This window comes from Convolutriloba macropyga, chromosome 8 (assembly GCF_964194025.1).
Source record: "Convolutriloba macropyga chromosome 8, txConMacr16.3, whole genome shotgun sequence".
NCBI classification, from domain to species: domain Eukaryota; kingdom Metazoa; phylum Xenacoelomorpha; order Acoela; family Convolutidae; genus Convolutriloba; species Convolutriloba macropyga.
This window is the reverse complement of record NC_134475.1, coordinates 10,457,584-10,473,765: the sequence shown is the minus strand read 5'-3', so window position 1 is coordinate 10,473,765 and position 16,182 is coordinate 10,457,584. Positions and strand designations below refer to the sequence as shown.

The 16,182-nt window shown below is 36.8% G+C and overlaps 2 protein-coding genes across 5 annotated transcripts in view; one reads left to right on the top strand and one right to left on the bottom strand.

Annotated features, from left to right (window-relative positions):
* The window catches only part of LOC142344446 (monoacylglycerol lipase ABHD2-like), a 32,681-nt gene that overhangs the window by 12,770 nt on the left and 3,729 nt on the right, over nucleotides 1-16,182 (top strand). For both annotated transcript variants that reach the window (XM_075396096.1, XM_075396097.1), the window contains one exon: nucleotides 900-1,085. In XM_075396096.1, the coding sequence (XP_075252211.1) occupies nucleotides 900-1,085 (186 nt within the window). The remainder of the gene's footprint in view (nucleotides 1-899; nucleotides 1,086-16,182) is intronic.
* Nucleotides 4,037-14,609, bottom strand: LOC142344448 (uncharacterized). 3 transcript variants are annotated; one of them, XM_075396099.1, is made up of 7 exons: nucleotides 14,471-14,582; nucleotides 13,921-14,125; nucleotides 10,783-10,965; nucleotides 10,248-10,412; nucleotides 9,382-9,554; nucleotides 7,166-7,304; nucleotides 4,039-4,260 (listed from the first exon to the last, which is right to left on the bottom strand). In XM_075396099.1, the coding sequence occupies exons 2-7, from the start codon at nucleotides 14,055-14,057 to the stop codon at nucleotides 4,101-4,103; spliced, it is 957 nt and encodes a 318-aa protein (XP_075252214.1). In that variant the 5' UTR covers nucleotides 14,058-14,125; nucleotides 14,471-14,582; the 3' UTR covers nucleotides 4,039-4,100. The 3 variants fall into 3 exon arrangements, with proteins under 3 accessions (XP_075252215.1, XP_075252214.1, XP_075252213.1); XM_075396098.1 differs by having other exon boundaries at nucleotides 4,040-4,260; nucleotides 14,453-14,609; XM_075396100.1 differs by lacking the exon at nucleotides 14,471-14,582 and having other exon boundaries at nucleotides 4,037-4,260; nucleotides 10,783-10,981; nucleotides 13,921-14,059.

Sequence of the window (16,182 nt, the reverse complement as noted above, 5' to 3'; positions counted from 1 at the left end):
GTCATCTATATAAGCCAATCTCTCAAAAACTCATTTCAAAGTCAAAAAGTCATTCACTGAACGCAGCGCTTGAAAAAAACTTCTCTCGCTAAGAAAAAGTTAGTTCACACAGCAATTTTGCTCACATTCTTTATTACGTCAAAACGCCGTGTGAACAAATAGTACTTCCGGTTAAAAAAAACCTTAAGAAAACCAATACTCTTCTTCGAGTCGTAAAAAGACCGACAGGACTAATATAATTGCTACAAACTTCGTTTGAGAGCAATTTAAAAGTCATTTAATAATTAATGGCTTATGCTCTATCTTGGGGGGGGGCTACTTGCGACTTAATTTAAAAAAGCGGTGTTGATAATTTCAGCTCAAATTTATTTCTTAACACTTCGCATTTTTTTACGAGGCAATTCAAAATACGATAGTTTTGCGAGGTTTTAAAGCTGCTTCGACAAGTTTATCAGTTAAATGTTAGCTGGAATTAGTTATACGTACAGGCTTATTTCTACGTTTTCAATTTTGATTTTCCGACTGTTTCATTTATCCGTTTTTTAATCAACGCTCGTTGTGATTAACAACAGTTACATAACTCATCGTTGAAAAAACTTGTACGCGCTTTACGAATAGAGGAAAACACTGAAATGAATACTGAAAATCTAAACCCAATCTTTTGCTGGTTTTCCTGTACGAAGAATGGCAGATAAAAGTAGTCTAGTCAAGTTCTCAGAGGCGCAAGTTATCAGACTTTTGTGAGCGCATCGAGAGTTCCACACGGCTGATGTCTCCATCAAACTAACTCTGATGCTAGATTATTCCTTATAGCTGCGAAGCTTTAAGCTGAGTGTAGCTTTATTGCGGTGCTCTTCTGCCGGCTGTTTCTAATTTTATAGAACGTGTATTTTGTACAGAGCTTCAGTTGGGATGACGAGGTGGGACAAAATGCAGGCGGTCTACAGTTACATCTTAACGCAGAGGTGGATCTCTTTAGTTGAGAAGCACCCTCTCATCATGCAGACAGCTGTGGATAGAGGCATCAACTGGAAGGATGTCAAGGCTGCCAGAGGTCTGGGCCAATTCGACAGACTATTCTCTGCGTTAGTCCTCCGGGTTTGATTTTGTCTCATTTTTAATAGCCGCCCTCATCTTCTCAGCCGGCTATTATAGCGCTCCTATTTTTTACTTTGTCGAACTCTTTTTCGCTTTACCATTTTGCCTCTTTTTCGACATTTTGCGTGAAATCTTTTTGACTTCTCTAGGCTAGTTTCTCTCTTCTCTCATTCTGCTAAAAGTGAATTTGAACATCAGTTGCTCAGCAAAGCAATTCAAAATGAACAGAGTCAGTATAAAAAATTGAAGTCAGAAATAGAAACGGGATAAACCCATAAAGCCCAATTTTAGATGCCCGCTATTTGAACGTCGTTCCTATAAGTCTTAGTTACCATATCTTATGCTTATTGGTATTAATAGTAGCCCCTAGAGCCTCTCTCTAAGAAACAGAAGTATGTTCAACTACGAAATGCCATCAAAATAAATTGGACTTAAAGAATAATTTTGTACAAAAATCTTTTTTTTTCAATATCTATTCTTTCAATCCCAATCATGCTTATTGGAATCAACGGCTGCTATTTTCCGGCAATCTGCCGGGTACGTTTTTCGTTCGTTGTCGTTTTGAGACTGCAGTTCTGCTAAGCCATTGCAGCGATTTTCTGTATGTTCCCCCGACTGAAGCATGCTGCAATAAATTTGATTAGAGCTCGCACTAGTCCACCAGTCGTTCAAAAGCAAGTCGTTCAAAAGAAGTCAATATCATTTGTTTTATTCTAAAACAAATGACGTTGACTTCATGTAAAATACAGTAGGAAAATATCTAATAGGATTGTGAAAAGAGCGGTGCGTTTCGGTCAGTCTTTGCTAGTCAAATAAAAAAGTTTTTGTTTCGGCTATTTTTTTGATGACAGTTGTGAAACATTACATGCGAACGCACAATAGCGAACATCTTGTTCAATTTAACTTGTTAATAGCCGCCGTCACCTTCTCAGCCGGCTATTATAGCGCAGCTTATTTTTTTTTACAAATCAAAGAATTTGAATTGTATTGGGGCGCTGTCTTTTTTTTAAGATCTGTTCACACATTTTCATGTTTTTTGAAAGTCAAATTGGAGTAGTGATTTTGGTCACGCCGAAACAGGAAATGGAGCGAAAAAGCGAGTGGTTGTGCGGCGTGAATTTTTTTTGCTCTAATTTTAAAGTAGACTGCGAAAATGGTGTTTGAACAAAAATTCGGATTCTCGGTAGTGGTTTTTTGTTCACATGCGGCAATTTCACTCTGATTTTCTGTTTTTTCGATTTTTTGGATCGGATTTTTTACTAACTGGTTTTCCCAATCCATTCACAGCTCATTCTAGGCCTAGTTTTTTGTTTGAATTAAATTTCCATATCTCGCTAATGGTTTTTTGTTCACATGCGAGGCTCTTATTGGCCTTCTCGTGGTTTTTTTTTACAATTCAAAGAATTTGAATTGTTTTGGGGCGCTGTCTTTTAAGATCTGTTCACACATTTGAAAATTTTTAAAGTCAAACTGTTGTAGTGATTTTGGTCACGCCGAAACAGGAAATGGAGCGAAAAAGCGAGTGGTTTTGCGGCGTGAAGTTTTTTCGCTCTAATTTTAAGTAGAGTTAGAAAACGGAACGGTGTTTGAACAAAAATTCGGTTTTTTGTTCACATGCGGCAATTTCACTCTGATTTTTACTGTTTTTCTCGATTTTTTGGATCGGATTTTTTTCTAGATGGTTTTCCCAATCCATTCACAGCTCATTCCAGGCCTAGTTTTTTTGTTTGAATTAAATTTTCATTTCTCGCTAGAAGTTTTATTGTTCACATGCGGCATTTTGACATTGATTTTCTGTTTTTTTTCTTATTTTTTATGTGATTTTTTAAAATAGTTTTCTCAATTCACTCAAAGTCCATTCTAGTTCTAGTTTTTCTGTTTAGTCAATGAAAATTCTTTGAATTGTACGTCAGGACTTGTCCTGCTATGTTTTTTTTGTTTCGTCGTCTGACGCTCTTTTTTCGTTTTACATTTGTTCACACAGCAAAGCTGAAAAAGTCAATTTTTCTGAATGACTTCTTCTCACTAACGGCATTTGCGCGCGTGACGTCATTTCTCACTCGATTTAGCAAAAGTTTTTAGGTTATTCGCGTGATTAGATTTTGATCATACGTGACTTACCTCACTCAATAAAATGACTTTTGCACTTTAAACCTTAAGTTTAATTTGAATTTGTTTAAGTTCAAAGGAACTCATTTGTGCAGTAAAGGTCCCTAATAAAAGGCTTCTGTTGAATGAGTTTTAACAAGCTTTATTGATTTATCGCTGAATGTTTTTTAGCCTAGTTTTTTGAGCGGCGTCGATTTTTTTTTCAATTTAGATCTGTATCTGTTTCTATCTCTATTATATGGCACGCAGGTCTATTCTTTCGCAGCTCTTCCGGCAATCTGCCGGCTATGTTAAATGTTCTTCATTTCATGCAATCGTTCAAGCTTACGAAGGAACAGTTTGGATACTCTAGGGTTGACAAAATGGGAGTTATTGGGGAAATTTTGCTATTTTCAGATTATTTCGTGAGTGTCTTGGTTTCTGAGTGCCTGCATCAAAACGTTTGTCATTTTTGAGTGAAAGGTGTTTGCACAGAGAACGTGATTTGATAGTTTCCTGTAGCTGTCAATTTTTGCCGGATATAGTCTGATTTGCTCAAAAACTTAAACCTGAATGGAAACGTTAGTTTTAACAACTCGACCATTTGGGCCTTAATTAAACTCGACGTAACTCTTTAATTGCTCTCAAACGAAGTTTGTAGCAATTATATTAGTCATGTTGATCTTTTTCGTGCGATTTTTTGCTTGGCCGCAATAAGTTCTCTTAGAGCATTTCAGCTCACAAGTCTCCAAGTATGCGCTTCATAGAAACTGTTTTAGAGACTTATACGTACGGTGTGAAGGGTACTTCTTAGAGTTTGACGTTATTCGGTTATTTTTAATCCTCTACATCTTAAATGTTCTTTTACTCTTGTTAAAAATAATTTTCACATCCAGAAAATTTAATATTCTTTGTTAACTTATTCTTTTGTCATTCTTTGTTCTCGAAGCTCGGTTTTGGTTTCTGTTTCTTGAATTTGAATTGTGTCGCTTTTTGACCTCTGAATTATTTGAACTGTTCGTAGTTTTCTTGTTGATTGACGATGGTCTTGAATCTGTGGCGTTCCGACCTCGCCTGAAATAGATTGCATAATGTTTTCGTGTCTATAATCGCGCTAAACAGATACAGAAATTAAACGATTCCTTCCCCGTCCGGCATCCGTTTTTTATTCCTCTCGAACAAAGTTTGAAGCAATAATTGTAAACGTGTTTTTATGCAAAATTTTCGATCTGACTTTTCGGGTGACTTTTAACCCCTTGTTTTTTAATAGCCGCGAAGCGATAGCGGCTATTTTTGGGGACATCGTGGTTTTTACGACTCGAAGAGGAGTATTGATGTTCTACAGGTTTTTACGACTCGGAGAGGAGTAATGAGATTCTACAGGTTTTTTTTAGCATAAAGCAAGTTTGTTCATGACTTGAATTTTGACTTCTTTGTGTTCGAGCATTTACCTCCATTTTTGATCGTTGACTTCTATTTTTGAACATTGGATTTTAACAACAGCTTAGTTTGTAATGCATAGCCATTGGTAACAGTCTGTAATTCAAGGTGAAGAGGTCAATTTGACAAAATTTGATCCCACTTAACTACCTACACCCCCGCCCCACCTACCCCCCAGCACCTACCCACACCCCTGAACTGAAAAAATTTTGACGCTTTTTATGTTATATTGGTCTACTATTTTTGTTATTTCTAGTGTTCTTTTCGATATTCTGATTTTGTCCAAGTTAGGGTAGAGATTATTTTGCACGACGAATCGAGTCGTTTCCGGTATTCTACCGGCTATGTTTTTTTTTAATTCGTCGTCTCCATCGATGATTCTTACGACCTGACTTCTTACCTCTTGGAATTGACTTTTTCAATGACTTCTGCTGCTTTGCAGTTAAAATTTGTTTGTGCGACGTCATTTCTGCTTTTAGGTCAATTGCGTGACTTACCTCACTCAAAAAATTGACTTTTGAACTCGCTAATGAAACTTTTGAACTCGCTAATAATTTTATGAACATTTACTAGTTAAAGATCTATAGTAGTGCCAAACTTATATGCCCTAATTCTTTAGTATTAAACTTGATTTTTTGATTTCGAATATCAATTTTGAAAAAGCTCTTTTAGGGCTTGTTCCTTGTAGACCGTATGTGTCATAAAATTGACAGTCCGAATATAACCCAAAAATTCTAGTGGTCTATAAAAGGACCGGTGGTTGATCTGTCTATCTTGTTTCTCTAGCTGTTTCAATTCATGGAAGGCCACAAGCGTCTATCGCGGCATTTTTCTGGAAATCTCCCGGCTATGTTTCGTTTTGCCTGATCTAAATTTCTTATTCACAATTCTAAGCAGCTGAACTCAAGTGGCATCGGCTCTCTACTAATAGTCAAATGAAAAGTGCGCAACAATTGGTGTCTTTACGCCCACTTTTTTGTGGTTTTAGTGGTATATAATAACCTCTGATCACGTCATTTGAAGAACCCGAAGTGATTTTAGTTACCCCCTCCCCACTGAAGCAGGCTGTGATAAATTAATAAATTAGAGCTGCCATTCGCTTGGTTTGTCCTCGTTCTCTAAAGTCTGCCTCCGTAAGCTGAAGCGGATCTGTTCTGTTCCGCCAGTGATTTGTATGTCCCCAATTACAATTTGTGTTTTATATAGCATTTACTATCTATGTAGAAAGCTCAGTTCGCGGCATAGGGGCCTAAGATATAACCACTAACCGGGGGGGGGGGCAAAATGGATCTGCTCAATCTATCTAAAATCTATCTAAAACCAAAACCTACTGGTCGCCTCTCGCTCGGTTGCTGTTTGTCAGATGGTCTTCGGTTATGTTTTAAATAGTTAAAAGTTGATCAGTGAATTTTACGCCCTCTGGCGCTGATGCAATATAACTCATTTTTTGTAGCTCGGCTCTAAAGGGACTGGTGAAGTTCGAGACAGAATACATCCCGGTTTTTTGCTGTTGTTGCTGCTCAATCGCGTTTTTTTTAAAGGCCATAACCGTCAAACAATGGCTCTAAAATGAAGCTTATTGCTACTGAAGTGCTGCGGGTTCATTTAATTTAGCATTATAGTTAAATTATAGGGCTTCAATTGTGGCGTTAAGGAACCCTGCTTCTGAGTTTTTTGGTGGTTGTCCGAAAATCATGTCTCCAAACAACATGTGAAAACAAAGGATACCTTATTCTTTAGAGGCGTAAACAAATCCTACAAGATTGTGCGATTTTTTTCAGATCGCCGTAAATAGCTGCGAAACAGACCAACGTTATGATGAATAGAAGGCAACAGATACAGAATTGACTTAAATCAGTTGCCAACATTTTTAAAAGACCATAACGTTTTCAAACTTTTTTTTACAAAAATCAAATTCGTAATTTTAATTTGGTCTCCATGCTTTATAATTAACATGGATCATTATATTCACCTTGATAGGTCTTTGAAGTGATCTCAAGTGACCTTAATAAAGCTAGAAGTCATATAGAGAGTGGGGCAAATCAGTTATGACCAGAAAAAAACTTATCTCAGTTCAGCTTAAAACTTACCTCGGGTTAATTCAAGAAATGACGTCACGCACATAAAAAAGCAAGAGAGGCAATAGAGTGGTGAAATAAGTGCAGGAAAAGTTCAACAAAATTCCTCTTCGGGATTTTGCGGCGTGAAAAAAATGTAAAATAAAAACCAAGATCACCGCAATATAGCTACGCTCAGCTTCGCAGCTATAAAAACAAACCAAGATCACCGCAATATAGCTGCGCTCAGCTTACAGCTTCGCAGCTATAGCAAATTGTCTATTAGTTTTTTTTTGCTCTGGCGTTTTATCATGGAAATTAAACCTGTTACTTAAAATTTAAACGACTTTACGGGCTTACTGATCAAACTATCAGACAGAGATAATTTATCCAAATTTCTTAGCCAAAAAGTTTATGCAAAATACAAGAAATCTCCTAATTTGAAAACAAATTTTCTGTGTGTCGATCTGACGATAACTAACTTATTGGGTTGTTTCGCAGTCCTCTGCTGTTTTTTGTTGCCTTTGGGCTGCGTTCTCCTCTTTCCCTCAAACTGTGAACAGAATTGTTCCCTGTTGTCCATCTGACTGAAGGACCTCGTAACTTGAGGTTGTTTCTCTTCTGTTAAATATGAACATAACACAGTAACATTTTCACTGATTTTGCAATATAACAATTTATTTGCCTTTTTCTCTCCCTAATGGTTAATGCAAATGCAAACTTAATATAGTTGAACAAACCTAAAACATAACATAACCGACTAACGTCGGGCGAATTGCTCTCAAACGACCAGCGAGCAGTTGGCTTCGTCAGTAGCTAGCCACGGTTTAGTGAGGATAGCTTTAGCTTGATTCGACTCTGCAACTTTTGGTTTTCTAGCCTTGTTAGTAAATAAATCAAATAAAAAACTGATATTTTAAAAATTTGCAAAATTTAAAAGAACAGCTTCCAGATTTCACAGAGAAAATGTTCAAAACAAATTTTTTGTCGCTGGAGTTATGTCAAGTAACCCATCTGCAAGACTTGAAAAGCTTTGTTGGCCAGTAATGATCATTAAACTCAGAAAAGGACAAAAATATTCAAAAATTTTGAAAACAATCGCAAATTTTAACAAAATCTTGCTAAAATTCAAGATATTATTATCTTAAGAACAATTTCATTGTCTCAAGAGACTATTCAGTATCCCCGTTTCAAGCCTGAAATAGTTTCACTGGCTCATAAAGATCCATACACTTGGAATATGATAAAAATTTTCCAAAAATTTGAAATTTTTAAATTTTATCCAAAAATTACTAAACATGGAGTCATAAAAAATATTGATCACTATCCCATTAACACTAGAAACATTGCAGCAGCTTATTATCAAACCTTGGAGGAGAACCCTGAAACCGGAACAACTGAAAAAAATTCAAAAATTTTGAAAAAATTTCAAAATTGGCCATATTAAAATCTTGAAAACCATTCCATTACATCTAGAAGCTATGCAGTTTTCTAAAATCAAACCCTAGAGGAATTTATGTGGCTCTGGAGGCTGGAGAAACCTAAAAAATTGACAAAAATAATTCAAAAAATTGAAAAAATTGCAGGTTGCATAAAAACCTGCCAAAATTTGTGATAATAAAGTTGAAAACTAATCCATGGCCAAAAACCTTTTCCATTAACTTATTATCAAATCCTAATGGAGATTTTCTGTTAGGCTGAAAAACATGAATAATGACAATAAATTGACTACATGAATAATGACAATAAATTGACAACAATAAATGACGACAGAAATTTTTTAAAAAAACTTGAAAAAAATGCAAATTTTATAAAAAAAAATGCGAAAATTCGTCAAATTAGAAAATTGAAAGCTATTCGATGGCAAAAAAATTTTTTCAGTACTTTATTATCAAGCCCGTTGTTATCATCAACTTATTATCAACGGTGAGGGGGGAAACAGCGCGTTGGGGGGTCAACAATGGGGGTGCCTTAGACCTCTAAGAACCGCCCTCACACCATAAGTAAAAGTCTTCAGAACAGTTTGAGCTGAAACAGTGCACTTAATGCCCGCTAGGCGCCCCTTTTTATCCCGTTTTTGGGGACGAGAAGTCAAAAGCGTCAGACGAAAAATCGGTCAACAGAAAAATCGCATAAAAAGACCGACAGGACTAATTTAATTGCTACAAACTTTGTTTGAGAGCAATTAATCACATCTTGTTTGAGAGCAATTAAACAACTTTCTTTTAACTGTGACACTTGGATGGAGCTCATCAACTTTACATTGGGATTTCTGGCAAGTGAACGTTTCGTTTCATCCGAATTTTATATGTAGACGAGAGGACTAGTGCAGGGGCTCAATGGCTGAAAAATTGTTTCCGAAAAGCGATTTTAATTTGGGAGTATTATCGCCTCAAAAATTAAGTTTTTACTTCGTAAAACTAGGGAGTGCTAAATTACTTCTGCCGTTCAGTATACTTAAAACATACCTTTCGTCATTTTTGACATGCCGGATATTCCTTGCATTTTAAATCGTGGCTATGTTTATTGTAACTTGTGACATTGTAACTTATTTCTAACTTGCTTGCTTATTTTTTTTTGTTGTGAAGAAATTTAGGGTCTTTGCCATTGTAGCCCCCCATTATGGTGCAATTACAATGACGGGGATATACGTTATATGACCCACTAAGCTGGAGGGGTCAGACCCGAATTTTATTACCGATTGTGGAGTAGAGATTGGACACTTTTCTCAGCTTTGAGGAAGAGTTGACAGGTGGCAGAGTCGTTTTGATCTCAGGTTGTGGGTGTTTGATGTTCACAGCTGGTTGACTTGCACTTCGGAAGAGAACGCGGAACAGTTTTCCCATTCGAGATCTATTTTCATTATTGGACCTTAAACAAAATTAGTGTCTTCGAAGAACACCATTTGGGTCTTTCCCATTATATCCCCACTGGAAAATTATCGCCCCCCATTATGGTATGTTTACCATGATGGGGGCTATAGGTTATCTGACCAAGGGGGGACTATAATGGGAAACACCCCGCCATTTATAAGCAAGCTGAAATTAGGTTCTTGATTTCTTGAATTTAACTTTAAGCTTCTATGAATGACCTCAAAGTCAGGCAAATTAACGCCTGTTGCTCGTGCAATTGAGGAAATTGTTAGTTGGTCTCAAAAGAACGAAGTTTGAAGCAACGAAGTTTAAACAAACGTGTGTGTCTTATGCAAAGTTGTTGCATGACCGTTTTTGCGCTTTTGTTCTAGAACATTCTTTTACTTCTTGAGTGACTGAATTCTTTTCACGCCTGAATTCTTCATTTTTGAGTGATCTAAGTCCCGGTAGTTCTGAAATAAAGTTTGTTTCTAAAAGCGATTGTGAGTGAACCAGGAGCAAAGCCATTGTAGTTTAGTGGTTAAGATGTCGTCAGATTGTTGTTCCGGAGGTTGCGTGGTCGAACCCCTCTGGGGTCAGCGTTTTTAGTATCATAAAAACTTCTAAGCTACTCTCCTTATAAATTAAACGGCCCCGCTTGTCGTTTGAGAGCAATTCGTCCGACGTTTTATATTCTGAAAATAATGCGTACCTGTTCTGCAAGTTTTCGACATTCCCGTTGATATTTCTGCTCCCACTGAGGAAGTTCTCGATGTCGCCTTTGGGACCGGGAGCACCGTTGCTGATCTCGCCTTCATCCTCATCCCCAAGACGCATTAGCAGATCCTGGTCTGAAGGCATTGGAGGGCTGTAAGGTCTAAAATGAAGTGATTGATGGGTTCTTTCCTGGTTGAGCATTGTCTGTTCGAGACATTTTGTACCTTTTAATTAGATTAAAAACTAATTTTAGTTAATGTTTCGGATAATTTTTGGATGACAGTTGTGGAACATTACATGCGAACGCATAATAGCGAACATCTTGTTCAATTTAACTTGTTGTTGCAGCTGTCGCACAGAGCTGCAATTCGCAGGTAATTTGGGCGGGATACAGGCGCTTATTGCCGTTTTTCAATAGACGCTTTTAATTTAACTTTGTTGGTGCCATCGAATCTATAATAAAAGAACTCAAAATTGCCAGCTGTAATGATTCGTATGACATCATATAAGAAATGGGAACCCTGGTAGACCTTGTCCAGTATATGATCTTAGTCTGGAGATCCCTCCACTCCACATCAGTTGTCTTGTCAGGATTGAATCCTATCTCTTGTAGAATGTGTTTGCTGTCCACTCTGCTTACTTTTGTCATTCCACTCTTGCGCAACATTGCAGTGAACACTGTGTGTAGCTTGTACAGCTTGACCTTGTCTTCTCTAACATGCAATAAAACTAAAATCAGGAAGTTTAGGAACTGTGTACATATGTGGTAAATTTGATCAGTTTGTTAAATCTCTATTTGATATTCGCTCTTGATAATTTCTGAGTAATTTGGTTGTGATTTAGCGTAGAAAATCACCAACACAACGAATCGTTTCATAGACCATCGGGAGTTTCTCATATTAACAATTGATTGTGCTTGATAAAACATAAACCGAATAACGTCGGACAAATTGCTCTCGAAATACTGGCTTGGAAAAATTTAGAAGGGGTCATAGGCTAAAGAAACTACTATGCAAAAAATTTTGACTAGGGAGGGATCGAACCCCCGATCTCCCTGATGAGAGCCGCCGACATTAAACTCATGTTTCTTGAAATTCTTGATTTTGTTGACAAGACTTGAATTTTCACTTTTTGTTCATTTATTGCCATTGTTCAGGATTTTTCAGCCTCAGGGGGGTAAGAAAGCTTCCGTTAGGGTTTGATAATAAGTTACTGGAAAGTTTTTATTGGCCACGGATTAGTTTTCAACTTTTTAGTATCACAAATTTAGGCGATTTTTTGATAAAACATGCAATTTTTTTCTCTTTTTTTTATAAAAATTTTGTCATTTTGTAAGTTTCTTCAGCTTCAAGAACCAAGGAATCTCCTCTAGAATTTGATAATAGGGTACTGCATCGTTTCTAGATGTTATGGAATGTTTCTCAACATTTTGATATCACGAGGTTAAGCAATTTAAAATATATTTGAAATTTTCTCAAGTTTTTTTGAATATTTTTGATTTTTGTTTTTTTTTCGGCACCAGGGACCTCCTCCAAGAATTGATAATAAGGTTCTGCATAGTTTCTAGGAGTAATCGAGTGGTCATCAATAGTTTAATGACTCGAGTTTTAGCATTTTTTGATAACATTCAAATTTTTGGAAAATTTTATGTTCCAAGTTTATGGATCTTTGTGCCAGTGATATTCTTTTAGCAAGATTTTGTTCAAATTTGCAATTGTTTTAAAAATTTTGGAATATTTTTTCTTTTCTGATTTTAACGATCATTACTGGCCAACGAAACTTCAAGTCTTGCAGATGGGTTACATGGCACAACTACAGAGACAAAAAAAATGGTTTTGAATACTTTCTTTGCGAAATCTGGAAGCTTTAGTTTTGGCACTTTTCTTTTTTCTATATGATTTAATTACTAAAAAGGCTAGAAAACTAGAAGTTGACGAGTCGAATCTCATAATGGAAAATATTCCTAGCTCTCTCGGTTGGGGTTCCCTTCCGTCTCTTCCTCATTCACGTTTTATCTTACTCTCTCTCCCTCTATCTCTCTCTCTTTTTCTCTTTCCTCAACTCTTTGGTTAATGCCGCAGTGGGCAATAAATTCTCTTAGTGCCTTCCAGCTCGCTAGTCTCCCAGTATGCGATTCACCGAAACTGCTTTGGAGACTTATACTTATGATGTGAGTGGTGTTACTTAGAAATTGATCCAACATCCCCACCCCTCTACAAGCACTCGCCGGTGGTTTGAGAACAATTCGCCCGACGTTAGTTGGTTATGTTCTAAGTTTTTGTCCCTCAATTGATTTTGTGAGAGTTCACTCTCACATGTCAGCTTCACTTCATAGCCGTGAAGTGGTTTTGGATATCACTGGCTCAATGCAAAGGATATAATTAAAATTTAACGGCCGCAAAACAAGGTATAGTAATGCCTTTATTGGTGTCATGATGGCGTTTTTTCATCAAGTCTTTTCCATTTTGTTCATTTGCAAAACTAGGATGAACAATTTGTTATCACGCGATAGAATAAAACTTGCAAAATTTACCTAACTTTTCTAATTGCTCTTAAACGAATTAAATTTTTGTAAACGTTTGTCCGTGTATGCAGAATTTATGCTTGACCATTTTTGTTAGAACATTGTTTCGATTTCACTTCTTGAGTTACTTTTTCACGCTTAACTTCTGATTATTTAAAATGCTTGGATTGCGAGCATTCGGAAATTATGTGTGCTGCTAAGATAAGACCGATTATGAGCTGAACCGTACATATCCCGTGTATCTTTGAGGTTTTTGTCACTGTCTCGCATACAAGAGGTCGAGGCTTCGAAGCCCTGGCCAGTCAGAAGTTTTTGCACAATATAACGTTCTCTGCCCTATGTCCCCTTCTAAATTGTTTTCCTTGCCAGTTGTTCGAGAGCTATTCATCCGACGTCAGTCAGTCTAGGCTTGCTATTTTTTGACAAATTGCTTAGAAGTCGTTTTTAAGAGCCCATCGGTCGGGGACCTAATTTTGTTCTGAAAGATTTTTTGCAGCAAGTGAAGGCCTTTAAATCAAATTTTTTCAATGGGAGCCAACTGAGCTCAGTAGCAATGAATCTGAGTTAACCAGTGCTGTCCTAAAGCTCGCAATGTTCTATTTTTTCAATTATATAAGGAAAAATTTGAGTTGTCAGGATAACATACTCCTGAGGTGAAGCCTAGTGGAATAAATCGCGGGATTGAAATTCAACCAACTGTTACCGGAATTGCAGAATTTCCTGGTAAATTGTTTTCAAGTCAACTTCAGGAATATCTCATAACTCAGCGGTCGGGGGTCCATTTTTTTGTCTGAAATGTATTGCATAAATAAATTCTTGGGGTAGCAAAATTGGTTTCATCGTATTGGTAAAAACAAATACAAAAGCTGGTATTAGCAAGGCAAAAATTTAGTTGATTTAGTTGCCTCCAAAAAAGGTAATTTTTCATAAAATGCAATTTATCTTACAGATATTATTAGAAATGAGCTGTTTTCCGTCTGTATCTGAATAACTCTAACTCTGTGATCGAATGACTTCACTGTTAAAATTTAATTTATCACAGCAATGTCAACCAGTATTCAGTTGTATTGTACATTAGTTCAGCTACACAGCCCGGCTGTAAATCATTCAACAACTAATGTTTCTATAGAGCAAGCAAGAGTACCTGAGATTGTCAGGACAGAGTTGCTTGTTCCAGTGTGACTTGAACGCTTTCTCGTTGTGTTGCATCTCCACCTGCAACAGTTCTATCATGTCCCCAGTCCTGCGACAGCTCTCCCGCGTCCCATTGCACATGTACATGACGAGGAAGCTCTTAACCACAGCTTGTTGCTTCTTGCTCAGAATGTCAAATTAAAATTGATCTTATACTGAACGGCAAAAGTAAGTTTGCAACCCCTATTTTCACACTAAGTAAAAAATCAATTTTTGAGGCAGTATTACTCCAACTTAGAGTCAAATTTTGAACAATTTTTACAGCATCGATCCCCTACAACAGTAATCTTGCCTACCTATGAAATTCAGATAAATTTGTAGTGAGTGAACGTTGCATTTTAGCCGATTTTCATAGGTAGGCTAGAAGTCTAGTGTAGGGGATAAATGATGCAAAAATTGTTTTCAAAATTTGATCTTAAGTTGGAGTAATAGTGCGTCAAAATTAGATTTTAACTTCGTGAAAATAGGGGGTGCAAACTTACTTTTGCCGTTCAGTATACTTCAAAAGAATCATGAAGAAAAAGCACAACAGACAATTTGTTATCGCTTCATTTGAGTGTCGTGGAAATGAACACTAAAGTCAGGCGTATATTTGACCACTGCATTTTCGATAATCTTTTTTAAATGTTCAAGTCGGCCTCATTTCAATCCATTAATAACTCGATACGTAGAAAAGGTTGTCTAATACGTTTTCAGGTAAACTTAATGGTAAAACTTTGTGCTTAAAGTACAGACCTATCTGCAAGGATTAGCAGCTCTACAACAAAAACTACATAGCCCTTATGGTGCTCTAATGACTTGAATTACTCTAATAACTTGAATTACTACACTATGTGCACATCAAAAATTTGTTTGGTGAGGTTTTCGACTTGCGCTGTTCATTTGAGCTTCTAGTAAGGCTTGTGTTTCCAAATTCTTTGTCACCGGGGAAAATCAAAAGTGGTCTAGGCCGTTTAATTACGTTATTAATAAAAATTTCACGCCAAAAATTTTACAAATTTTTGGATTTTTTGAGCTGCCCTCTTTAGCTCAACCAGCGGGAAATTTTCAAATTACTTTCGAATTTTTGATATAACACAAACACTTTTTGATATATCAGTGTGAAAAATTATTCAGGCATTAAAACCTCGAGGCAGCTCAATTTACTCAGCTCGTTTGTAATTATTAGCCTCCGCCAGCCTCTCAACGGCTATTATTTAGGGGCTCTTTTTATTTAGCTTTACCATTTGATCACGTTTTTCGCTTCACAAAAATGTTTTCACAATTTTCACGTTTGACTCGTGGCTTACTTCACTCACTGTTTCAACTGAATGGATTTTAAATTCTTTCACGCATCGAAGGACACAATTTAGTGAATAAGGTCATTGGTGAAAGAGCACAATCGAAAGAAACAGGAATAACCGATAGAACCCGGTCATTAGGTCAGTGCATTAGGTTATCAAAGTCCACTGGAGCGATTGCTAGCTGACAAAAGTTTTAAGCTTAAAAGCATTTTGTTTAGAAGCTGAATTAGTTAGTTTTTGAATATAATCGCAATTGCAGACCAAATTAGAACACTTTTTGAAACTTAGGGAAAAAATCAGTCGATTTCTCTCTTTTTTCTGTTTCAATTGTAATATTGCTAATTGGATAATTGCCGCTGCGCGCAATTACCGATACTACAGATTCATTATAATATATAACCGCCGAGTTTGTGAGCACTTTAGACCTCGTCTAAAGTGACGGGAATATTAAAAGCGAGCTGCGCTGCGTAATACTTTAGAGCAAAAAATACATTATTAATTTGCAATACTGCTGTGTATTGTTCAATACACTGTTGACAAGGCTCTGGCGGTTGATTCACTGCCGCTTTTAATTTGCGTACTAAGCAAAAGATACTGAAGCAAGAATAAAACGAATAGCTCACTAAAAGACGAATATTAGTCGCTTCCATGAATGACCTAGGAATTGATTCGGAGTTAGTCATAAGCCTCGTGATTAACACAGTTATTAGCACGTACGAGCGTAGAGCTTGCTGTTGGAGGAAACTGGTCCAGTCGCAAGCTATCGCAACTGTAAGCCGCTAAAATTTCTTCAATTTTTGCTTAAAAACAGCCTTCTCTTTCAACCTCCACTAAGTGGGTATATTCTCGCTGCAATTGTAAGTCTGCAGTAGCTAATCTGAAATAATTACATTATCTAACAGTTTGATGGACCTAATTATTTGATTAAG

What these genes read in the sequence shown, in the direction of transcription:
- LOC142344448 (XM_075396098.1), bottom strand. Translation starts at nt 14,057, where the DNA reads ATGTACATGTGCAATGGGACGCGGGAGAGCTGTCGCAGGACTGGGGAC. An exon ending in GTCGAAAACTTGCAGAACAG is followed by an intron (nt 9,555 to 10,247) that starts GTACGCATTATT and finishes ATTTTGTTTAAG; the next exon opens with GTCCAATAATGAAAATAGAT. An exon ending in CAATCTCTACTCCACAATCG is followed by an intron (nt 7,305 to 9,381) that starts GTAATAAAATTC and finishes CATATTTAACAG; the next exon opens with AAGAGAAACAACCTCAAGTT.